The 24,859-nt window shown below is 42.1% G+C and overlaps 2 protein-coding genes across 5 annotated transcripts; one reads left to right on the plus strand and one right to left on the minus strand.

Moving 5' to 3' along the window:
- Positions 1–2,480: 2,480 nt before the first annotated feature.
- tnnt2e (troponin T2e, cardiac) lies at positions 2,481–11,504 on the plus strand. Of its 3 annotated transcripts, none has more exons than XM_084345468.1 (14): positions 2,773–2,809; positions 2,967–2,990; positions 3,574–3,594; positions 3,870–3,884; positions 4,404–4,424; positions 5,689–5,710; positions 6,119–6,179; positions 6,277–6,393; positions 6,492–6,569; positions 6,923–7,036; positions 7,373–7,485; positions 7,688–7,778; positions 8,515–8,555; positions 11,319–11,504. In XM_084345468.1, the coding sequence occupies exons 1-14, from the start codon at positions 2,788–2,790 to the stop codon at positions 11,356–11,358; spliced, it is 780 nt and encodes a 259-aa protein (XP_084201594.1). In that variant the 5' UTR covers positions 2,773–2,787; the 3' UTR covers positions 11,359–11,504. The 3 variants fall into 3 exon arrangements, with proteins under 3 accessions (XP_084201593.1, XP_084201594.1, XP_084201595.1); XM_084345469.1 differs by lacking the exon at positions 8,515–8,555 and adding an exon at positions 9,407–9,444; XM_084345467.1 differs by lacking the exon at positions 8,515–8,555 and having other exon boundaries at positions 2,481–2,809.
- Positions 11,505–11,613: 109 nt separating this feature from the next.
- Positions 11,614–24,802, minus strand: LOC311252370 (dynamin-1-like protein). Of its 2 annotated transcripts, XM_084345465.1 has the most exons (19): positions 24,565–24,802; positions 23,935–24,076; positions 23,091–23,137; positions 22,934–23,005; positions 20,626–20,712; positions 20,101–20,263; positions 19,894–20,014; positions 19,436–19,567; positions 18,195–18,401; positions 17,865–17,985; positions 17,507–17,662; positions 17,328–17,417; positions 17,145–17,237; positions 15,763–15,816; positions 15,355–15,435; positions 14,169–14,300; positions 13,967–14,076; positions 12,627–12,786; positions 11,614–12,522 (listed from the first exon to the last, which is right to left on the minus strand). In XM_084345465.1, the coding sequence occupies exons 1-19, from the start codon at positions 24,664–24,666 to the stop codon at positions 12,466–12,468; spliced, it is 2,127 nt and encodes a 708-aa protein (XP_084201591.1). In that variant the 5' UTR covers positions 24,667–24,802; the 3' UTR covers positions 11,614–12,465. The 2 variants fall into 2 exon arrangements, with proteins under 2 accessions (XP_084201591.1, XP_084201592.1); XM_084345466.1 differs by lacking the exon at positions 15,355–15,435 and having other exon boundaries at positions 24,565–24,800.
- Between the last annotated feature and the right edge of the window lie 57 nt (positions 24,803–24,859).

Here is a 24,859-nt window from a genome sequence, read left to right on the forward strand (position 1 = left end):
GACGTTTCTCGCATCACACCACTTCAAAGCCTTCTTGAGCACCTGGAAAATTGTTTTCCGAGTGTACATTTCCGAGCCAATATGATATGCGTAGCTTCAGATTCATCGGTCCGTCCCCGAAGGACTCGCGCAGTCCTGGTAGTTTCTGTGCTGCTCAGACTCCAGTCGGCTGCCTGCAGCCTTGATCAGTGCCAAGAGGAAATGGCTGAGGATTAGGCCTGGAGCTGTTTAAAGCCCTGGGCCTCTGCTTTGCAGTGCCCATGGTGGAATCATTTCAAATTCTACAATAGCTCCAATCTCACAGCATGTAGCCAAGGGTTTTTTTATGTAGGTTTTGGTTTAGTTGTTTGCACAAATGATAAAAGCACTGAAAGGAGAAGAAAGGAAGGGAGATACAAGCCATCTGTCCGAGGGAAAGAAATCTCCAGGGCTCGTCGAAACATTACAGTCGATAAGATAAAGCGGGAAAAAATCAAGAAGACAAAACAACAATACAAAATCACAGCGAGAGAGAAAAACATTCAAATACAAAAATAAATATAACCAGTCCTAATTAAACTGAGCCCACGAGAATTGAGAGTCTGGTTATTTGTGTGTGTGTGAGAAAGCTGCATTCAAAACAAGGAAAATTATTAAAAATACATCTAGTCTGTGTTGATTCTTGATGTTTTGATGGGTTGTCTTCCTCCCTCTTTGATGCAGCTCATCCGAAAATCAAGATGTCTGAAGAAGGAGAAGTAGTCGAGGAGCTGCTGTGAGTATTTCTTTATAATAAAACAGCATTTTTCTGATTTCCACCGACTGCTCCAAAAGTTCACATCTTCACTTCTCTCCTTTTTCAGGGAGGAGGGTAAGTAAGAGTTTGAGAGCGTTCACTTTGGGGTTTTTTTCGAAAGCAAAATGTCACTTTCAAGCTTCTGTTGCTAGACGTACCTGACCTGATTGTGTCTCCTCAGAGGTAGAAACCCAGGAAGAGGAAGGTAAAGGCTCCTGCATGGCTTCATGTGTGTGTGTGTGTGTCGTCTTGTTTCCGGTGTCTGCTGCTGTTACAGTGTCTGCTGTCAGTGATGAAAGCCACCTAGCAAGCTAGATGAGTGTTTTCAGTTTGTCTTTTTTAGGCTTTAGACTTTCAAGACAGAAGACAGTTGAACGATGGTGGACATGTCAGAGCTTACAGACATTATACATACAGTAATATATATGATTTCTATGCTAGGCTATGTCGCTGTACTATAATACCCTCCAAAGCCAAAATGCAGTGGGCCGACTACACATTTGAATTTGAATAAAGTGTGTTTAAGACATTCATCTTACAACGAAAATATTAGTATGACATAGATATGAATTATTTCAGAGAAAAAAAGCACAGGAAAATTAGCAAAACTACAAAACAAAGCTAAAAAAAACACAGCTTTAAGTTAAAGCTAACTGTTGACGTAGCTAGCCTTTGCTAAAATTGAGTCTCTTTCTGACCCATTTCCTGTAACTGACATTTTTTTAGTAATTCATATAGTTTAACGCATATGAATGAGGCTGTAGCAAAATTAAACCATGTCAAAAACAACAGCTAAACTAGTCACGCAAAGATTAGGCTGCTAGCCTAGCTTAGCTGAGTAGCTGTAGCTGTAGCTGTAGCTAACCGACATCTCAATCTGAAAAATGTTCAAAAGGCAAAAAAAAAATTCCCACTCACTCTGCCAGTTCATCCTGGTTGCCTTGTTGGATTTTTGCCTGTTGTGTTATTAGTGTTTCTGTTATCTGGACCTGGTACCTGTGAACCTGCCTGCTTGCGGTCTGCATGTAAGCTTCTGACATAAATTACCCTCGCCGTCTGCTTTTGGGTCCAACACCTGTTGATCTGCATTATCAGCTGTGACAAGAAGATTATTGTATGTGTCTTTGATTGCACCTATAGATGTAAGTTTGTGTGTCGAGTGTATAAGTTAATAATTCAGTGAGGCCCGGGGAGAAAAAGTAAGGGCATCATGTGATTAAAAGGGCAACAAAAATGTCAGCAAGGTAATGAGTTTTATAAATAAACAACCAGCACCTCTAAAGTTCACTGATGACATTATTTATCTTGTGTAGGTGCAACATTTTGGGTTTTAGCCAGCCAGGCTATCCATTTCCTCTCGTTTCCTGCCATTGTGCTAAGCTAAGCTAACCGGTTGGTGGCTGTAGCTTCAGATTTAGCGTAGCCTACATGTGAAACCGGTGTCGATCTCATATTCAAACTATTGTCAGGAAATAAATGAATTTCCCCAAATATTGAACAATTCCATTAAAGATGACTCAATGAAAGCAATGATGCCCCTCCAAACATTTTCATTTAAACTGATTGCAGCCAGCTGATGGAGAACATCACAGGTGCACCCAGTAGCTCCTGATTACCTGTGACCTGGATCTGATCCCTGATCTGTCCGTAACAGGAGCCATTTTTTTGCCTAACGAGTACTTTTACTTTCATATTGTAGGATTAGGTGAAAAGATGATGCCACGGAGTAAACAAGAAGCGGTGCTGACATTTTTCTCGCTCTTCTGTCGTGTGTTTGAGCTTCGGCTTTGATTTTCTGACATGCTACAAACAGCTCAGGGGCTCCGTTTTTGATCCCAGATCATTCCCTGTTTTTTTTTTTTTTAGCTTTGTTCAGAATGTCAGACAGCAGCATTGGTTTCACTGCATCCCCAGAGACAATATCACAGTGCTCAGAGTTTGACCAAATCCCAGCCTCGAGCTGTTTGCCAGAGTCTCATTGATCCGGTAATCCTTATTTTGTTCGCTCAGACATGGAAGCGCTGAAAGAAGAAAGTTTGTATGACTTGTTTTTGTCAGTATAAATGCCTTTTCCATTTGTGTTTGTTTCCTTTACGCAGACACTTGCAGGCATATTATTGTAGCGCAGTGTGTGGGCGGTAACATGTTGTCTTTTGGCTTCATTAATTCCTGTTATGCGCTTGTTTTACAGAAGGAGCCGCACCTGAAGTAGAAGGTAATTCTCCTCTCTTTAAATATTTCCCTGTGTCATTATAATCCCCATCTGTGTTTTTATAGAACATGATAATATTTATATGGGAGAAGGCTTAAGATTAAATGCGCCACTTGATATTTTAATAGTTTCATGTGTGGAGCCGCTCATATAACGTTGCCTGTGCCATCATGAATATTGCATACAAAGCCATTTTACATTAATAACAGAGACTGCTCAGTGCAATGAAGCTTAAATAGTCTTTACCTCTCATTAACTTCAGCACCATTCACTGACCTGCATCAATATTAGCTTTTCTATTGTCATTATTATCTAATCACTTCCATGTTCGGCTGCCGAGAGGCCTCCTGCTGAGGTACATTTACATTTCAGAAGATTTTACATTTGATTTAATGACAATTTCCCAAAATAATCAAATATTAATAATCTTTTTCGTGATCTGTTTTGCATGTTTTATGGTTGGGAAGAAAAAGTTATCACGTGTAACGTAGTCTTGTGTTGTTGTGTCATTTCCCTGGATTATTGTAACTGACTGATGACAGTGCGGCGCATCTTATCATATTTTCATTGTTTCACACCACCACAGAGCCTCCTCCTGCAGATGAAGGTAATGGCTTTTTTTTCCTACAGTTGTTCTAATACACAAAATATCATAAATTATGTATATATGTATTTATTTATTAGTGTAACTGGTCTATTCTGCGCTTAAAATGAGCCTTCATATCATTTTCTTTAACTTAAAGTCAGACTTTAACTTTTGCCTGAACCTTCTCCGGGGTAACATTAACATACTGTAGCTTCACCATGAACTTCTCCTGATCTGCTCTCCATTCCTTTCTCTGATTACGATGCCGTTGCCTGTTCAACATTGCCTTCACAAAGAGCCTGCAGAGGAAGGTAACGCGTCCTCTCTCTGTTGAAACTCGTATGCATGCTCAATAAACACCGTCTAACTCTGGTTTGTGCGTCCCACATACAGTGATTTAGTTGAAGTGAGAATAACTTTAGAGCCGAGATATTTGTGGGAAATAGCGATGGTGACTTTCAATCTTCTCAGCTCCCCGTTTACCGATGAATTATGCAGTGTAAATATCTTCCTATTTTATTTTTCCCCCTCACGCCTTAATATTCTGATAACACACTTCTTTAAAGGAACTGCCTCCACTGTCTGAGAAGTAAACCCAGCTTTCGGGGCTTGAAACCCCCCAGAGTACTTACACCAACCCAGTTTGACAGGGCATACAGAAACTGTTTAGACTTTCTATTTCTCCTGGTGACAGCAAAGAAAGTGTTCCATATCAAAATATGTAAAGTGGATATCTGGCCTGAGTGAAACAGTATTTGCAAATAATAAAGTAAATCCATTTGTATGCTTCCAGCTGATGCACTAACTCGTCCTTTTGTCCTCTGTCGCAGAGCCTCCAGCCGCAGATGAAGGTACTGTAACTCACCGACGAGGCCTTGAGAGGACATTTTGTGTCTGGCGTCTTCACTCGTCCACGCGCTCACAGACGCGCCGCCCGCCAAAATAAAGCATATGTTGTTCTTTTGAATGCAGCTATTTGGAGGCTGTGAAGAAACCGACTTCACACCCACTGTCAGAACGCTGGTACACATTCTGCTACACGTGCTGCTCATTTTATGACAAATGAGCGTATTGGACGTGCGGAAAATGGCTACAGCGGAGAATAACAGTCTTTTATAGACACACATTGCATTTTATTTTGATAGTCCGCCTGCTGAGAGTTTGGCTTTGTCTGTAGATTGTTAAGAGATTAGCATACAGATGGCTTTTACCTCCTAATTTCAACTGCAGAACAAAGTCTATGAGTGCACTGCATGTCCATTTGTGGTTTTAGTAAGTACGCACATGTTTGTAAAAGATTATGTTGGTGAGCACTTTGCCAAGATGATCCACTCACCTCACAGGTGTGGCAGATCAACAGCATGATTAAATGAAATGAAAGGCCACTCTACTCTTGAAAACAGACATTTATTTGACACTGAAATCTGGACTTCAGGCTTACAGCTATGCATTTTTGGTCACAGATACCCCGAAAAGATTCAACCAGAATACCGCTCAGTAGAGAGACACAACGAAAATGTTGAAAAATATCACAATATTAAAGAAAGTGAGAAAAAAACCAACACCGGAAGCTAATGGGGTCTATTCCAGGCCGCAACTCATCCTCCCATGGAAATATGTTTAGTTGTTTTCATGTAATCCTGCTGTGTAAACATGACCTCTCTGGTGGAGGTAACAACGTGATTACTGCACACCTGTGTGCTCATCACTAATGTTTCATCAGCATCTTTACGCCGCACCTGTCAGGTGGAGGGATTATTTTGGCAAAGGAGTGAGTGTTTCAACAACAGTATTGTGAGAATGCACTGTTTCAATACTGATTCATTTACACAAAACATGTTGGAGTGTATTGAGTGCATCTGTCTTTGCTCTGTTAGTGAGGGTCATTAATGAATTAATAATCTTTGACTTCGATGTTCTCGACCTACAGGAGAGACTCAGGGTGAGTGAGCATTTAATGTACTAAAACCAAACTCCTGTGATGTTGTTATATAATATATTGTTTTGTTTTGATTAATATTTTACTTTAGTTTTGTGTTTTAAGTTATTGTCCTATTTTATCTAAAAAATAGTGTTATATTAACTGTTATTATCTTTTTTTTTTTATTACAACAGATGACTCCAAACCCAAACCAAAGTAAGTCCTTTTTCATGTGAACCTTAAAGGTGCACTACGTAGTTTTAGGGAAGAAATGTATGCGTAAACGGACTAAATGAACAACCTCTCTTTGTGACTGAATAAACAAACTGACCTTAAAGGACAACACAATATCATACTGTTTTACTTTGTTTATATGTGGCGGACCCTGCCACCTTTCTAGCTTCAAACAGTGTTCTGGGACCTTATTTTCCTCTGAGGGCAGCTTGTTTCTTCAGTTAAGGACAAAATAAATATTTCTGAGTTTGTATTATTACCTCATTAATATTGTAAATAATAAAAATATGAGCTAGATTTTCTTCTCAAACTACGTACTGCCCCTTTAATCTGTATACATCAGCCAACTAGTGAGTCAGCGGTCGTTCTCATTCTACCATGTTGTTTTAGGGCATTTGCTCCACCTTTAACTGTGCCGAAGATACCAGAGGGGGACAAAGTCGACTTTGATGTAAGTGAACCAAGGCCCAAATATCTGAAGTAGTCGTGTCAGAACTTCTCGCTGGAAATGCAGTCGTTAAAGGTCCTCATAACGTGTGTGACTGCAGGACATCCACAGGAAGCGTCAGGAGAAGGACCTGACCGAGCTGCAGTCCCTGATCGAGGCCCACTTCATCCAGAGGAAGAACGACGAGGCGGAGCTCGTCGCTCTCGTTAACAGGATCGTAAGTCTTGCAAGAAAGCCCAGATGACCGGAGCGATGCAGCCACACAGCAAACAGTTATAATTGTGTGTGTTTGTGTTTGTGGGCATGATCTTGCAGGAGAAGCGTCGCGCTGAGAGGGCCGAGCAGCAGAGGGTCCGTACTGAGCAGGAGAAGGAGAGGCAGGCTCGACTGGCTGTGAGTCCTCTAATCCTCATCATCTTTTTCAGGGAACGACCTGCAACAAATAATCCTTCCTCACAAATTCAGTTAGTCTTCTATGTCACACATCATCACAATCATACAACTTTAACGTACACTACCTCCTTGGCGCCAAAATGAGCAACTAGCTGGTGAACAGTGCCACGTTTAGCAGCTAAAAAGCCAGACGTCACCCCGAGGAGTCTGCTGAGACCAAAAAGAGAGCTGAATACTGGCCAGGTGGACAGAAACACAACTCCAAATGAATGACATTGTTCTGTTTTGGCTAGATGTGTAATTATTGGTGTGTTTCTGTCTCCGCTGACCGTCTTGCACAATCTGTGCCGCAGGAAGAAAAGGAGAGGAGGGAGCAGGAGGACGCGAGGAAGAAGCAGGACGAGGACGCCAAGAAGAAGAAGGCTCTGACAAACAGGACTCAGCAATTCGGCGGCGTCCAGCAGAGGGTCAGTCATCACACACACACGACAAGCTCTTTACTGAATGCTCACTGATTTACAAGTCTGCAGCTATACAAACACGAAGGATTGGCAGTGGAGGTGCCCGCAATAACAAAAATCCTGAGTTTTCATCCTTTATGTGCGGTTTCAAGTGCTTTAGTGTTGGGAAATAATATGTCATTGATCCTGAGATGAGCGACAGGAGACGATGTTAGATGGTTTGTGTGTTTGCACTTGAATTAATAGGAAATAGGATCAGAGTTTCAGCCTTTGTGGCCTCTTTGATATCTTCTTTCTATTATTCTTTCAACACATTCTCTTGTGTTTATTTCTCCCATCCAGCAAGATGGAAAGAAGGGAGCGAAGAAGCAGACAGAGAGAGAGAAGAAAAAGAAGATCCTGGCCGATAGGAGAAAGCCTCTCAACATCGAACATCTCGGCGAGGACAAAGTGAAGTAAGGATGTCATGTTTTTATAAGCGGTCCTCGTTCACAGCTCTGTAGACAGGCTAACATCCACATTCACGCTCCGATGCAGGTGATTTGTTTGTGAATAAACTCCCATCCGCTTTCCATTTTCTGTGCATTTACAGTTTTTGCACGGCCTTTTAGTTTTCTGTTTCTGAAGTGCTCCTGGTTTTTTTTTTTTGCTCAATAGGGAGAAGGCCAATGAGCTGTGGCAGTGGCTGTTGACACTGGAGGCTGAGAAGTTTGACCTCAGCGAGAAGCTGAAGAGACAGAAATATGATGTAAGTGCTTTGCCCCCGAGGGCTTCATGTGCCAATGGCTCCATGAAATCCCATACCGAAGGAAAAAAAAACTATTTTTTTGTTTTTTTGACCAAACTCTGTAGAAAAACAACGGTGTAAAAGTTAAATCAAGGAATACTTTTCACATTTTGGGTAATAAAATTAGGCGTTTGTTTTTTTTCCATGAGTTAGATTGGAAGATTTATAGGCCTACCACTCTTGTGTGTGTGGTAAACACAAAGCTACAGCTAGCAGCTAAGTTAGGGCTACATGTACTACTTAACCTGATTAATGTGCTATCGTAAAGGATAAGTTCACCCAAAAGTGAAAAATTCAGTCATTATCAGACTGATGGCAAAGTCAGGTGAAGTTTCATGGTCCACAAACATTCCTGGAGCCTCACACTGTGTCATGTTTACCTTGTTTACCATCTTAATCCCACCTGTTACCAAGCTAGCAGTTTTGCAGGCATTTGGTTCTGAAAATCAAGTACTGGGACATTTAAAGGATCGGTTCACCCAAAAATGAGACTTCAGATAGTAGATAATGACTGAACTTTTACTTTTGGGTGAACTTTTCCTTTAATTTAGATCGTGGGATGAAATGATGATGGTGCCTACAGCCACGAAAAAGCCACAGAATACGAAAGCTGAAGCCGTATGTAGGCCGACTGGTGCTTTAAAGTGAGAGTTGTCCTGGGGGCAGCTATCTAAAATGAATGTGGCTTGACTTCCAGATCAATGTACTCCAGACCCGAATCAATGAGCAGCAGAAGTTGTGAGTAACTGTTAATGAGGAGTGTGAGCCTCTTGGATGTTGTGTAGTTTTTGCTGTCCGTGTGTTGACGGGTCGCAAGCGGAGTCTGGGACAGTGGAGCGGGAACAGAGCTGGAAGGTGAAGAAGGTAGTGTGTGTCGATGAAGAGGCCTGCAGAGGCCGGTCGTGTTTAAAGCCGTAAGAGGAGATCCAAAAGAAAAGGGGCAGGTATTATATTGACTCAACTATATGTGCTGTGATGTAACATTTAAAGAAACCAGAAACAACAGACTCTGAGGGGATTTTTCTATATTTTGGGAAATGATTTGCTTTCTTAAAGGACTAACATGAGCGTAGTATCGAGCTTCTCATTTAACTATAAGCTAAAAAGCAGTTTCCCGAAAACGTCAGTCACTTTATCGCGTCTCGAAGCCCATGAACTAAAATGTTCTTGAAAAATACTCCTCAAAATACTCGCACTCCGTTTAAAATTGGATCCATAAAAAGATCCATCACGTCTCCAGAAGATGATTTCAGCTGTCAGACTTTCATTCCCCGTTTTTGACAGCTGTAATTTGATCTGACGTCATGTTTTGCTGTCAAAGGAGCCTCATCTCTTGCTCCGAGGGACAGTTTGTGTAGTTCAGCTCTGAATTCTGCGGCCTGTCCTTCAGGATTTAGTTAAATGACCATCACAGTCAGGAAGACTGAAGGTGAGTCCCCCCCATCTGCAGACCAACTTCTCTGGAGGTGAACACGTCTGAGCTCTTCTTTTAGGACCACGTGGTCCGCTCTTTGTCTCAGCTTGTGTCCGTCCATGTCCGCTGTTGTCTCTGTGCTCAGTCAGCCCTCCATGTTTGTTGTTCCCAACAGATCAATCTGCTCATGGCTCGTGTTCAGGCCCACCAGAGGTAAGAAGTAGTAGCCATCTTTGACGCTGATCTTAAAGGCTACTGCTTTAGTATTGAGGTGTTTTTTGGTCCTTTTTTATTTAAAGAGCCTCGGGAAACAAAATTTTCCATGCTGGCACAATATCTTCATTTGCCTTTCACATAGAAATACAAAGCTGATCTTCAGCGTGTTATCCCAAGGCCTTTTAAACTCACATAATCCTGCTCTATACGAAGCGGGATCATGTGACGCATGTGAGCACAGATGTAGTTCTAACTCTGCTCAGCGCAGATCTGATCTCACCTTCCTATGGCTGTAAACAAGTGAAAACACAGAGTTTTACCTGTTTCACACCGCCATGGAAAAAGATCAGCTCAGTAGTGGAAAGTCGGCCATTTTAAGCCACGCTTGTATTTGACTTTCTTATCGTACTGTACTGGTTTCTCACCGTGCTTAATATTCTTCATTCTCCTTTAACTGTTAATCTATTACTCAACGTCGCTCTTTCCATCTTGATCCAGGCCGTCTTTGTTCCTGATTCACAGCTTATATTCGAGCTTTGAAGCTGGTAAAGAAAGAGAAGTATTCCCAAAACGCAATATATTTTAGATACTTTCTTTAAACTGCTTTGTGTAACAGTCTCAGTTACACATTTTTAAATGTAAATCCAAACCAAACCTCAAGGAAAAAAAGTGTTTTTTAAGAAGTTATGTATGTCGAAGTTTTAAGGCAGAAAGCGAGACGCCTGTGTTGTACCAGCCGGTAAGTGTCTACACGTCAAATATCTAGTAAATGTGGATGTATCAGATCTTATAGGCAAAGGTGCAAACAGAGAACAAAGGCAGCGTATCAAAGGTAAGACTGCTGCTCAGAGGAAACAATCATCGTCTGCCAGCTGTGTGAAATCGTGTGTTTCTCCCTCTTTCTAATAGCATGATGCTTTGGTGTTTTGTCCTCTCCAGTCCTTCTCATTACTGCACTATAATTCAATGAATGTTACAGTTAATGGGGAACTACAAAGGCATCTACACTGACAAAATGTATTACATGTGAAGAAAAGTCATACAAGAATATCTGCTCTTTGACTTCAATTAATCTCTTAAGAAAACTCACAATTTTAGGCCGTTTTATTTTGGAAAAGTTCTTCTATTGCAGCCTGTTTATATTACTATGTGAGGACGGTGGCTTCTTTTGTTTAGAAAAACCAAACAAATGTAATTTTCCTCGTTAAAAAAAGTGGTCAAAAAAGCTCTACATGAGCTTCTTTACTGAAAAGAAATGTTTTGATACATTACTTTGATGCTAAAATATAGGCATGTTTTTCAACGAACCCTTCTTTCATTCAACACGAGCTTAAGGATCAAATATTCCCTTTGAAAAAAAGCCTTTTATACAAGAAGTCTGTCTAAGATAGTTTTCTTTAATTGTATGGACACCCAAAGCATTAAAAAATAGATGTATAAGACGAGAAAAACCTTTGTGACAGATAAAACTAGTTAAACTAGTTATGTCACTGTTAGAAAACAATGAAATACTTTATAAACCATTTATTAAGCAATTGTTTATTGTTAAGTTGCAACTTATGTTAATAAATGTTGATAGTTTAATATAAAGCCATCACCATTTATTAATGATGGTGCTCCTGGATTATTTTATTATACATTTAGAAATGCATTTTGTCATTTGATTAATTTTGAACCCTTCGGGCCTCCATACCACACGGCCACTAGAGTCAAAAACATCAAGCGATACCCAAACCTACTGTGTATACACTCTGTTAGGATCACACCTGAGCAACCAAATGAAACGGCAACGCCAGACTTAATAAATATATGAATAAATATTAATTCATGCACGCACACCTTAAGCTGTTAACTGATTTTTGTTTCCACAGCGCCAAAGGAAGAGGCAAGGGCAAGGGCAGGCTGAGATAGACGCAAACATCAGCAGGAGCTCGTCGAGGAAGCGTCTGAAAATGAGCAGCAGTGTCGGCCTCAATGATAGAAACGTACGTTTGAACGGTGAAATAGCAGTCAAACAGCTGGTTGTAGACAAACGATTAAAAGACTTGTGATTTTGAGTCGTGTTTGTGATTACATTTCATACAAATGGATGTTTTTCTGTTACTTTCCAACAATCATCACCGTGTCTCCGACAGCTTAAAAGCAAATGAGTCCAAATCATTCGACTGGCAATAAAATAGCTCTATTTATTCTTTTGGGAACCATACACACAGAACCACAGTGCACCATAAATTTCACATGTAGGCAGCGATATGTAAACAGAATTAAATGACCTACAGCAGCGAGCTGCAGTAGTGCTCATTACATTATCCACACAGTTAAATAACACAATAAATAAAGGTTCTGATGGTAATACAGTGTCAGAGTGATGGACTTTCTATACAGTACAGTGTGCTGACAACAGTGCAAAAAATAAAGTGGAGGAGTATGTACACAGGTAGGAGGGCTAACATTTGCTGCCATTTTAATTCAGCGAACCAAATCCCTGCTCTGACTTCTGAGGCTCTATGGTTTCTGACACTTGACAGCTACTCCTAAATGAAAAGGCTGCAGATGACATGAATATTTCTTTTAATCTTTTCTCATAACCCAGAGCTAAAACATTTGCAGAATTCTTTGTGGAGCTGCCAAAACGGCATCAGAACGTTCATTTCCACCTCACACAAAAGTCCATTTCCATTCTGGTTGTTCTGGTTAACCGCCGTCTGTCAAGAAATGAAAAGTACTTTTGCCTTCGGCTGCACTCTCGAGTCCTCCAGCAGCCTCGGGGGGGCAACTACAGCTTCTAAAAACCTCAGTGCATTCTCATAAACTCAACAACACCAAGCATTTTTTTAAATAAACAACTTCAATTAACTTACATTTCGTTCGGGTAGCTTGTGAGCTAAATGTGATACCTACTGTACATTAGAGCAGGGATCAGAACAGTGCATTTTCATGGTACGTCATGTTCAGACATGATGAGTGCATGGAGCGTCGGTCCTTCAGGCATGACGAGGAGATAGCGGATCAGGTTTTTCACCACAGGTGTGTTTCCCTGATCTCAGCGATCACCTGGCTGGCTTTTTGCAACGCCTGTGGACAACATTCAAAACAAACAAGAGAAATAAATAAAATGGCTGGTATGAAACCTCAATTCATCAGGGAGAACAACGCACCAAAAGGCTGGAATCTGTTACCTGTAGCATGTCGGCGGACTCCTTGCGCCGCTGGGCCATGTCCTCCGATTCGGTCAGCAGTTCGTTGAGGAGGCCAGATTTATACAGCTGGCCAACAAGCTCGCTCTGGAGGCTGTCCTTCACATGGTTGACCAGGAAGTGCATCACTGCCTTCGGCACACTGAGGTGGAGGGGGAGAGGGGGAGAGAGAGAGAGAGAGAGAGAGAGAGAGAGGGGAAACAGACCGAACAGATGGTTGAGAACAAGGACGCAAGATGGCCGGGTGATTGTGTTGTCCCCCAGATGGCAGGGGCTCAAGTTTGACCCGCCAGGTGGCCGGGCCTGTCGAAGTATGGAGCTGTTGAAGTGCGAGCTTTGAGTTAAATACAATATATTTTTCCTTATTGAGCTCTAGGGGGGCTTACACTCCAAAAACCTGGCCAAAAATTCACTTTGGTTGCATGGAAACAAGGGTTAAATGAAGCCAAACCACTTGAAACAAATGTTGATTATATCACCACAGGTAGTGCTCAAAGATTGTTAACATGGTAATTAGCAGTTGGTTGCTAATTGTTAAGGTGGGTTTAGGTTTACAACCCTCCTGTTAGTTTACAAGAGAATAAAGGAGACTTTCAAATGTAAGGCTGCCAATATTATAAATTTATCTTAATGTAAATAAATCACATTAGAAAATCCAACGTCTTTCAACGCTTTATTATCCCGTCTATCTGGTACCAAGGCCATTTGTTTCAAACTGACATACATCTTTACAAACAGCTCCAAAATATATAGTTTCATCTTTTAAAATGGCTCAGTAATTTTACTTGTTTATAGGGATCTGCAACAGTTAATTGTACGGGGAAACCTGAATATAAAGTAAGAGGAGCGACATTGGAAAACTCATTCAAAGTTCAGCTTCATGAAGAGTTTTGCTGGAGAATTCTCATCAGGTTCTTCATTACTCCGGTTCAAAAGAGTCATTATACCAAATCTTCCAACTGCTGCATTATCATATTTCCTAGTCTTGCCCATTATTAATCTCTTTCTGGCAGGAGGATTATGAAACTTTGCAGAAAGTGCTCCAGGTGGATATTTGATTTAACCCAGGGACCCTGTGTTTTGGTGCCTTGCCATTAGAAAATGTTACCTCTCCTGGTGGAGCAGCTGGCAGGAACGACATTTCTAGAAAGCGGCTAAAACCAGAAATACCTTTTAGTTTATTATTGGATCATACATTATTAACGAAATGTTGGGATGGAAGAATTACAGTTTCTATTAGACTATGATGGAGAATGAGTACATTGTATAAGAGTATATGGAGTATTTAAAAAAATAAAATCTAAAGTCGCCAACCGGCCTACCTGTCCTGGATATTCTTGCGAACGATGAGGAAGTAAGACTTGATGAGGCGTTCGATGACCTCACAGTCCCGCTGCTCACGTGACGACAGCTTCCTGGCAACCGGCACAGGCTTGAGGAAAAAGAGGGACGAAGTTTGAATCAATGGTTCGCTAATCGTTCGTCTTCAAAACGTGTCATGCTGACAGGCTTATGTTTAGTTACCACATCCAGCAGGTTGACGACTCCTTTAAGGGGGCTGCCAGGTCCAGAGCCGGGGGCTTCCTCTCCTTTCTTCAGCATCCCCCTCCAGGTCCCTGTGCCGTCCTGCTCAGCCTGGGGCCCTGCTGCCGGGGCCTGAGGAGCCACGGACACGAGACAAATGGAAGAAAAAAATGTGAGCACACCACCAACCAGGGCGCCAAATTATTATTACAGTAGCCTTCGCTTGTCATTAGGGTTCACAGGGAGAGGATGGTTAGGGTATGCAGCATAATAACCTCGACCAGTGTGCAAACACAAATCAAACAGGCACAAACGGGACAGAATTAAATGTTGTTTTGGAGACGAAGTTCAGAAGACACCTCCCCAGCTCTCAGAGAAAGGAAGTGATCTGAACGATTAAAGCACCAGTTGAAGAGAAAACACGAGGGTCAATGCAGTAAAGAAAAACACAAGACTAAAAATCTACATGCTAACGGCTCTGTGGTGCTTTGAGCTTAATGCTAACATGCTCACAATGACAATGCTAACATGTTGATGTAAAGTGTGTTTACCCTGTTAACCATCGTAGTTTAGCGTGTTACCAAGCTAGCATTTGCTAATTAGCATTAAACACATAGTAGAGCCGAGGCTGATGGGATGGGCTGATGTCATTAGTGCTGCAGGGATTTGATCAAAAAACGAGGTACTAGACACAGTCGCCATCACTTTTTTACCCGTAATTATCTGTTGTGATCTCATATGATCCCCTCATTACACTGCCTAAAATCGCACATGTTGAAAACCATTTAAAAATTGCGTTTTTGTAATCTGAGCCCTTATGTCGCCATCAATTTACAACACAAAGTGGCCCAAACGGGCTTGAGTATATGGTGTAACACACAATTCTTAGAAACCAAGTACAAGGCACCCAAAAGTGTTAAGAGATTGGAAAAGGGAACAGAAGGAGAGGAAGGCATTTTCTGTGAGACAGGTGGACCAACTTTGGGGAAACAGACTCTGCAGGAAACACAACAGTTGTTAGTGCGAGTCCACACAGGCTGGAGGAGAGCGTCACAAGAGCATGGCATCAGCAGACAAAGATCAGAGTGCATGCCAGCAGCCCATGCCCATCCATCCATCCATCCATCCATCCATGCTCCACCACAGCCAGCCCCGCACAGAGCCAGCGAGCTGCGTACGTGCCCACCTTGGCACCGTCCATGTCTGCTCCAGACGCAGGGGGCTCGCCAGAAACCACAGTTGGGCCAGCCGGGCCTTTGCCAACAGACTAGCAGGAATATGAGAGCAGGAATGGAGAGAGAGAAAAAAGAAGCACTGAGAAGAGAAAACGTGGAAAGACGGAGGAGAGGAGGCTGGCAGTGGAAAGTCATTTGAGGGGAGGATAGAGAGGAGGCTGTCTGAGAGGGAGAGAGGAGATGTGGGATAAAATTCCTCGATGGAAACTATCCGAGGCATTTGGTCCACAGATCCTCATCCTGTAGCGCTATGAGCAATTAACACGGCACAAGTCCTCTTTATACTTGCAGACTGCAAGAAAATATTAGAACAGATGAGCTACTGTTGTTATATTTCAAAACAAGGCTGTTTCTTTTACCTTATCCCTGGGCACCGCAGACGGCAGCTCCCTCATCCTGTTTCTCCTCTGCTCCTACAGACACACAAGAACACACGATGGCACCGGAGATGATAAACACTTCAACACATCCGAGGAGAGTATGTCAGGCAATTTACTTAAAAACTCTTAAAGAGAGAAGTTGTTCTCTGTGTGATATTTACATAAATACATAAACATTTTCAAGAGTCTGGCACAAGACTGACATTTCTATGGAAGCAAAGAAACGCCATTATAATTTGCATTTTTATGAGAAATGTAATAACGAACTGTGAAATCTAATCACGACTGAACACAGTTAAAATTTCAAGCATTAAAATATTTTACTTTTTGAATTTACGTGGTGTTCCCTTACTCAGTTGCTCAAAGTAGGGGCTGCAACTCACGATTATTTTTGTTGATTAATATTATTTTTCCCCAAAGCCTAAGATGATGTCCTCAAATATCTTGTTTTGTACACGACCCAAAATATTCTGTATAAATAAATGTGCTTAATATAAATATAACATATATTCAATATCTCAATGACTTAAATGATAAAACACATGTGTTTAATGCAGTGACAGTTCTATGGAGGCAAAGAAAAGCCATAATAGAAATTTGACATCTAATTGTGAAATGTAATCACCACTGAACACAATTTAAACTACAAGTATTAAAATATTTATTTTTCAACCAGAAACTGAAATTTTGACTTTTCCTTTAAAGAAAATTACTCAAACTGATTAATCTATATCAAAATAGTTTTGAATTACTCTTCTCAATTTCTGTAAATTTGTCAATTGTCAATTTCTGATCTAAAAATTCAAGGTAGGTAAAAAAGAAAAACAAACAAAAAGAAAACTAACTCTAACCCTCAAAGTGAATCGGTGAAATTAAGCCACCAACATATAAAATGTAAAAATCAAATTTGAAAATTCCATCAACCAATCAAACAAATCTCAGTCACATAATCTAAGTGTGTTATCTCCCTTAAAAACAAGAGCGAGGATCCTCTTTAATAAGCTGGAGGCTCAAGTTTAATTCATTCAAAATGAGCTTTGGTGGCTGAATTTTATGCCAAATTTAATTTATGAACAAAAACACAAATTAAAATCAGCTTCTGAAATTGTAAAACTTAAAAATTATTTCCAGTTATTATTATTATTACTGGTTAACTTTCACCATTCAGATGCACATTAGACTCTGAATATTTCAGCTTTTGTTTGCTTCCAGATATTTCAGTTGAATATTTCTTTTTACATAAAAACCTTTTATAAATATATTAATACATAATCCCAGGTTTACAAAAAAGCAACATCAGGTTTTCACCTCTTCTCTCTTTATTCCTGCAGAATAATGTATGAGTTGTTGCGAGTACAGACCTCTATGTTGTTATTCAACACCCCGCAGGCATCTGCAAAGTCTGGATGTTTGGTGTTGATGTAGGCCAGCTCTATCGCCACCAAGTTATGCACCTGTGACGAGGGAACGGGACGACTTCAGTTATCAATCAAACGTTCTGATTCTCATTAAACACATTCAGATAAACATGAATGTGATGGTACCATCTCATTGGTGATGGGCAGCCTCTTCCTCAGGAGGGAGGTGACCACTTCCACGATGGCCTCGTGCAGCTTCGGGAATCTCTGCAGCTCCTGCGGGACAGAACCGTTCTGAATATGAATGCCTGCCTGTGAGGGGGAAGATAAATAAACGCGAGCGCCGCTTTGACAGAGCTGATTACCTGCGTGCTGTAGTTGCTGCAGTGCTGGATGATCCTCTGCATCTCCTCGTGGACCAGCTCCACGCAGCGCAAACTGGGCTCCTCCAGGCGTTTCACCTGCTTCTTCACCAACAGCTCGAAGGACACCTCGGGCACAAACAGCGATGGACGCGGGCCCTGGAGGAGGAGGAGGAGGAGGATGAGGGAGCTGCGGGTTAGCAACTATTACCCAGATCAACTTGTGCTAAGTGAGGCTGTATTTTGGAAAAGTCATGTTTGTGTTGTTTGACAATAGCTCGCTGAACTAATGATGACAAGACAAACACCAGGGCCTCTTAATGATGTCACATTCATGAGACGACGCTGCAGCGGCACTCACGGTCGCGTTCCTGATGGCTGTTAGGATGTCTATGGTGCTGAGTCCTCCCAGAGGATCCACAGACTCCAGCGTTCTGCCAAAAGTCTCGTGGAATATATAACAAATTCTGGCTCCACCGCACCTGAAAAATAGCAGCGGGGGGATATTAGCTGTGATGTGAACCCCTTGGCCCGCTCTCCTGTCAGCTCTTCCTTCACAGAGGCGGGTGCGTGCCTCAACTTACAAGTTGTATCATATTAAATGATGAAACCAATGCAGTTGTTTTGCTCATTTTCCCTGCGCTGGATCAACAGCATCACCATGTGGCCGAGCGCGGGAGAGGCTACTCACAGCTCTGCCGTCTCGATGTATTTGGCCGTGCCCTCGATGGTGTTGCAGTACTCCGTGGCGAACTTGGTGATGAGCTGGAGCAAGGTGGCGCTTTGGTCTTCCACGGGCTCGCCGTAGCTGCTGAGCAGGGACTGGTACTGGGCTGCCAGGACGTTGATCCGTGTCTTCAGCTCAGGGAGGCAGTCTCGGATGTGATGCATCAGTAGCCTGATATTATGGCAGGAAAGGGCAGAGGGGTCAGTGTTTATGCAGATATGTGACACTGTGTCCTGAGATGTGACTGGTCAGGTAAACATCTGTTGTCAGTGAAAGAAAGCAGCCATTTTCTGAACAGCTGGCAGTTGTTGATATAACAGCATTAAACATGTATTATAGTACGCTTTCTCTGTTCATTAATATTGAGCCTATCAGCTCCGTTATTACACGCCCAACTAACTCTTCTAAAACATCTTTGTGCTTTAACTTTGTCTCCTCGCTGGGAGCCACCGGCCGTGTCTTTGTTTGGATTAGGACAAAAAGAAGCAACTTGAAAAACAGTTGTTAAAATTAATTTCCATCTCGCCATCGACTGAATCGTTTTTCATCCAGATGATTAGAAGAGTGTTTGAGGATTATGGAAATGCATTCAGATCAGCTTAAGTGTTATAAACAACCTTGTGGGCTTTTAAAAAATTGATACGTAAGAGGGTTAGGTGTTTGCTAAAGCTACCCAGCCGTGGCTACTAGCTAGGGGAGGGTGTGGGCCTTCTGTATTAGCGAATAAACCTTTTTCATTGGTTGCGCCTGATATTCAGCAGGTCAGATTAAAGAAATTCAGCTCATTAAAATATTTTCAACAAACACCAACTGGGTGTGTAGACAGTTGCCTTTGAACAAACGTCGCCATGTTTACAACCATTTACATAATTTGTGAAGAAACTAAATTAAAGGGTATTATATGGTCAACTAAATAATGTGCTGGTGCACCAGTGCAACCAGTGTATAAAGTTAGTGTGGAGATCTGATTAATGACTTTGAAAACTGTAACTTTTCATCGAGGTGAGAATTCAGCACCATTAAACTAGCACCATGAGGTAAAGCCCGTCTTTAAATCCTATTTTTCTGTCTCGTCTGCCACCCTGCTGCAAAATAAGCAACTGCTGGCTCAGTGATACTGGGATCTTAAAATGGTTTACAACAATAGAAGCATGAGGCTTCTTCAATAAACACTTTGTCACGGTCGTATTTATGATGACGTCGACCTGTTGAGGGTTCTGGCCAGGTACTTGGTTCCGTTCCTGTTGGCCAGAGACGGATATTTCTTCTGCAGGAAGGCGTGTTCGTCTCGGATGGCGTCGGCCACGGACTTTTTATTGTTGATGTCCAGCTGGCTCCTAAAATTGTAAACACAAAAACACACCAACAGTTATCCTGGACAATAAAAGGAAAACACGAGTGAATGTCAGGACATGTGGGACACAATCTTATATTTACAGTCTCTTGATAGCCTTTACTCTTGTTCTTGTTGGGATGCCTAATGCACTGATAATGGCAGCTTCTAGCAATAGATACTTATATCAAAGCATTAAAAATGTATCATACAGCAGTTCACTACGTCTATATTGAGCCTCTCATCTACAGTATAACACACTCGTCTCTACAATGACTGATGGAGTGTTTCATGATATATTCAGAGTGGCAAATGTGTTTTTTTCCAGACCTGTTGACAACTCCGATGAGTCCCAGTTTGACAGGAATGACTCGGCCCATCAGTACATCCATCGCATCGGTGCCGGCGTCCATCAGGTCCAGCTTGGTCACCACAGCCAGCGTCCTCCTGCCTGATGAGACACATTCATTCAAGTCAGCCAATACAAATCAGATTATCCTAATGGTTTGCGGATTCCTCCTTTTCAGTTTTCCTTACCATCGGGGTCGACCTCCCGGGCCACCTTGAGGGCCTCCGAGGTGGCCATGTCTGTGTTGGCCGCCGTGACAGCCAGGATGATGCAGTTGGGGTTGGAGATGTGCTTCAGGATTAGATCTCTTATCTGAACCTCGATGTCCTTAGGCTGATCACCCACGGGCACCTGAAGAGAACAACGGCAATTAAAAGGCAAAGAACGTGTCAATTGGGTTCCTTAGAAAGCCGCAGCGAGGGATTTCTCAGACTAACACATGTTCAACCAGAGGGGAGGAACTAATGAGGCAGGAATCAAAGCCGGAAGACTCTCGGGCTTTGTCAGCAGGTTCACAAGGAGTCAAGAATGAATTCCCAGCAGTCAACAAAATACGAAATACACAAAAGCATCGACCACACAGGAAATTAACAACGGTAGCCAAGCAGATCTGGTAAATCTTGGTTTTTAGGGAGGTGTATAACAAGTTTCCCCAGAGGTTTAAGATAATCAAAGCCTCGTCATGGGGGAGCAGGAAGGAAAGCGTGTCTTACCTTAGTGATTCCTGGCAGATCCACCAGTGTGAGGTTGACAACGTGAGGAGAAAATATCTTCAGATGAATGGGTTCATCACTGATCCCCTGCAGAGGGACAAGAAAAGAACAGACGTGTGCTGTGTGTTTAACAGCTTAGCACTGTTTTACAGTAGAAAATATGCCATTTGGCGAAGGACAATCTTTTTTTTTTTTTTTCCTGGCTGTCAATTCTGATGAAAATACTATTATTAACTGTAAGATTACAACTGTCACGGTGCTGTTTTTGACACAGCTGGGTGTGCACTACAGCTCACTGTCTGATGAATAAATACCCAGCGATGTTTTTTCATTTTTTTACACTTCAAGGGGACATTTATGCTTTATTTGTGATAGTGACAGCTGGAGAGAGACACGAAGGGCAGGGAGAGAAAGAACGAGGACCTCGGGCTGGAATCAGATCCGGGCAGCTGTGGCAAGGACTCGACCTTGATACACAGTCTACCAGGTGAGCTACTAACACCTGGCAATGTTTGAAAAACCCAGAAGGTTGTTGTGCAACACTTATGTGGCTGTTATGAAGGTACTCTCAAATCTTCAATGACTCGTCTGAACATCTGGATTACAAACATTCTGCCCGCTGCAAGATAAAGACTTTTCAATAGGGATGCACCGATTGTGAAGTTCTGGGCCGATATCGAAACGATGCTTAGAGGCAATATGTAAGAATTTTAGTTGAAAACATTAAAAAGCTTATTATGAGGTCTATGTTTTGTGCTTTTTTTTAATCCATTTTCTTTTTTAAAGAATCTGATCCTTCTAATAAGATGCACAAACTAGGGTTAGGTGCCCGCTACAGCTGGCCTGGCGTGGCTGGGGGAGTGCACGGGCCTTCTGGGAGTCTTAACTTCCAATTTGGTAGCGAACCAGCCAGGGAAAGCAGCTAACGTTAGCTTGCTACATGAGGAGGTATTGCTATCATTGAGTATCGCTAGCAGTTTGGCTAACTGTTCCTAAATGCTACACTCCACAATTAGCAGCTCAAACTTGTGTTTGATGACAGTTCTCCTGAAATACTATAGACAACAACTTCTGTTGTTATAGTCTCGCACAGTGCAGGGTGACCGGCTTTGTGCTGGAGTCAGTATACAGTTAAAGGTGCAATATGTAAGAATTGGCGAGCTATCCAAGGTCAATCCGAAAAACAGCGTGTAGCATATCACCAGAGTATCTGCTCACTATTGCTAACTGTAGCTGCCAATGGCCAGTTAGCACAGTTTGCCTTGCAGCTAGCGATACAGACTGGGAGTTTCGAGTGGTATTACAACACAAAGCCGGTCGGGGCTAGCTGGTTAGCACGCTAAGTAAGGTACATAGATATCTTTGACTTCAACACTGTTATTTCTGTTGGTTCATTTTTGTTTGAAACCAAAATCCTTACATATAACATCTTTAAGCTAGGTTCCTGAGAGACAGCCGAGTTGAAACTTTTGCTTTCGGAGCTAAACCTAATTAAAAAGGTGAAGGTCTCTATCGTCAGTATTACACCGACTAGCTTAGATCTTCAGAAGAGGCCGTTCCCAATGTGAGACACACTACTCAGGGAACTGTGGTTGTGTAAATAACCCAAAGTTTCACAAATCAGAGCAACTTTTTCTTTACTTGGCCTCTTTTCTCTTCCTAGAAGCATCCCCGAAACCCTTTGGGCCCCAGTAGCCCTGAGCTACGTGCCAAAAAATGTTGGTATGATTTTCCACTGTGGTCTAAAATTTGATAAACATACTTTATAAGCTCCGCTGTGAAATTCAGTTTCCTCAGCTCAGGGCTATATCCACAGTCGAGCCTTTACTCACATACTCAGATTTGGGGAAAAGAAGTTGTGTTTTCTTTCATCTCATTGTGTCTGGATCATTTTAATGCTCTGTACATATTATTTGTCACTAATCCTTAGTTCGCCTGCAGCGAGCCCAGAAAGTGCCCCTAGTTTTCGAACTGGCAAAGGAAAGAAGGAAAAGTACATTTCACAGGAACCAAACTCACATCATTAGCTGCTGCAGAAGTTAGTAATGAGTTGCCCTTAAAGTTTTCTTATTTATTTATATGCAAATCTTACTATTATTAATAAGGACCTTATTATATCTTCTACTTAAGACTTCATCTTGATTGTGCATAAGTTCCTTGAGTATCACATGTACTTTTGCTGATTTCTCTTAAACAAATGTACATAACTTCTCTAAACAATAGTAGTTGGCCTGCTCCTCCTTGCTTAGCAGCAGGTATGTAAGCCGTCTATATCAGAAATCACCTCCATCCTCCATCCATGTCTCACCTTATTGTTCCCTGATATTCGCTCCGTCTCATTTTCAATTTCTTGCCTGATTTCATCAAAATCTGTGTAGATCTGCAGGAAGAAAAACAAAAAAATATAAAAAGACAAGCAAGGGTCGAGAGTATTAATTTAATGTTTTGTATCAGAAAATTCTCACCTTGTTTTTGGTGTGGAGAAACTTGCCCCACTCTTCACCCTCTCTGCCTGTAAGACATAGTAACACAATACAGGTGACAGTTATAGCTCAGGAGTTAACAATGACGGTTGACTACTCTGTGCAGGAGGCTAAGCAAGCACGGCTAACAGAAGGATCGACGACTGACGACAGTTACTGGTCTGGTGGAGAAAGCAGCTGGAGATACAGGTGTGAATTTGAGGAGGAGGAGGAAGAAGAAGAAACACAGATAAAAAGCCAATCCAGGGCTGCAGTCGAATAGTCTGTTTTTACTTAGGAAACTGAGTGAAATGACCCACAAGTATCTGAGCCATGACAAGAGCTGGTTGAATTATCTAAATGCTGAGCTTCAATGCTTCCTTTATGATCTACTTTTAGCACTGGGTACACTGGACGATCCTTTATGAAAGGAAATAAGGAAATAGTGTTGGTTAAGTGCAGTCAAGTCCTTATGTATTCGTCCTTATGACGTTTTCCTTCAAGAAAAGGTCGAGAAAAAGAGAAAAGGATGTACTTTTTTTTGACTATTCGACCGCAGCCTAGGTTATCGAATGTGGAGACACCTGTACAATGAACCTTTGCGAAGCTGTGCTTTTTCACACCCTGGCATCTGCAAGTGATTGTAGAGACAGTGACAGAGAGAATACTGAGCGCCAGCATATTGTACGACTCTTTTCATGTTGGACACAGAAAATGATTGCGATTTATATCCAAGAATCCAAACACAACACATAAATTGAAGCATTATTCAAACCTGGCAGTGGACTACAATAAGTGGAGTCCTTGGTCTGAACAATTCAGAGATTAGAGAGATTTCTGTGCTTACCAATTTCATCATTCTTCCTCGCATCTCCAGGATCTACATGGACCAGCTGGAGGATGAGAGGTCGCCTGGTTACGATACCGGTCCCTCTGGGCAGCAGGTCCCTGCCCACCAGGCTCTCCAGCACTGAACTCTTGCCACTGCTCTGCAGACACAAATCACAGACAGGGACACGACTGAGATGAAGGCTAAAGCAAGGACTTCCTGATCCAACACATCATCACAACCAGCATAGTCCTCTCATGGCCTCATGGTGGATCAGGGCTGCAGCCAACACAGCTAATTGCACCTGTCTCTTCCTCGTGCAGTGACCTGGTTTAAGCTAATAGAGGTTAGTGTGTGTGGATGAGGCTCTTTAAATAGCACTGATTGAAGATGAAAATAGATTTCACCCACACTGCCAGTGCAGACTTTGCAAATGAGATGTACAGCAGTCCAGCTTGATATGCAGTAGCTGTAACTACGGCATCTGTGTGGCCTCAATTCATGTTGTTTCCTGGAGATTTGCTCTAAATTTAGATAATTTCTCCTAATAATTGTATCCATATCTGTGCATGCGTTACGGTACAGCAAGGTTACCTAGCTAGCATGACAGCCGCTACATCACAAAATGCATTCACAGAGCATTTTTACCTGAGTCCCCACTACTGCTATCTGCGGCAGCTGTATGATATCCGCCCCCACCGTGTTGAACACGTCCTGGAGCTTGTTTATCACGGGGATGAGAGCCTCCATGTTCGCGGTTTATGAACAGAAATTTAATAAACCTGCTAATTTCGTGATGGAGCCAAAGTCATTCAATGTCCCACCGACACCACCATTGCAACAACACCCACTGTACGTACGGACGAGAGGTTTTGTGGCGTGTCGGGAGTTGTAGTTCGCAAACGGGAGACGACAACGAGCGCAGGTTGAGGAGAAGACTACA

Source organism: Pagrus pagrus (genome assembly GCF_965226575.1).
Source record: "Pagrus pagrus genome assembly, chromosome: 23".
NCBI classification, from domain to species: Eukaryota; Metazoa; Chordata; class Actinopteri; order Spariformes; family Sparidae; genus Pagrus; species Pagrus pagrus.

Coding starts and splice junctions, on each gene's coding strand:
- tnnt2e (XM_084345467.1), top strand. CDS start 2,788: ATGGAAGCGCTGAAAGAAGAAA. Junction 2,991..3,573: donor AGCCGCACCTGAAGTAGAAG/GTAATTCTCCTC, acceptor ACACCACCACAG/AGCCTCCTCCTGCAGATGAA. Junction 5,711..6,118: donor GACTCCAAACCCAAACCAAA/GTAAGTCCTTTT, acceptor ATGTTGTTTTAG/GGCATTTGCTCCACCTTTAA.
- LOC311252370 (XM_084345465.1), bottom strand. CDS start 24,666: ATGGAGGCTCTCATCCCCGTGATAAACAAGCTCCAGGACGTGTTCAAC. Junction 23,138..23,934: donor GAGGAAGAATGATGAAATTG/GTAAGCACAGAA, acceptor TATGTCTTACAG/GCAGAGAGGGTGAAGAGTGG. Junction 20,713..22,933: donor GAATATCAGGGAACAATAAG/GTGAGACATGGA, acceptor GTCCCTCTGCAG/GGGATCAGTGATGAACCCAT.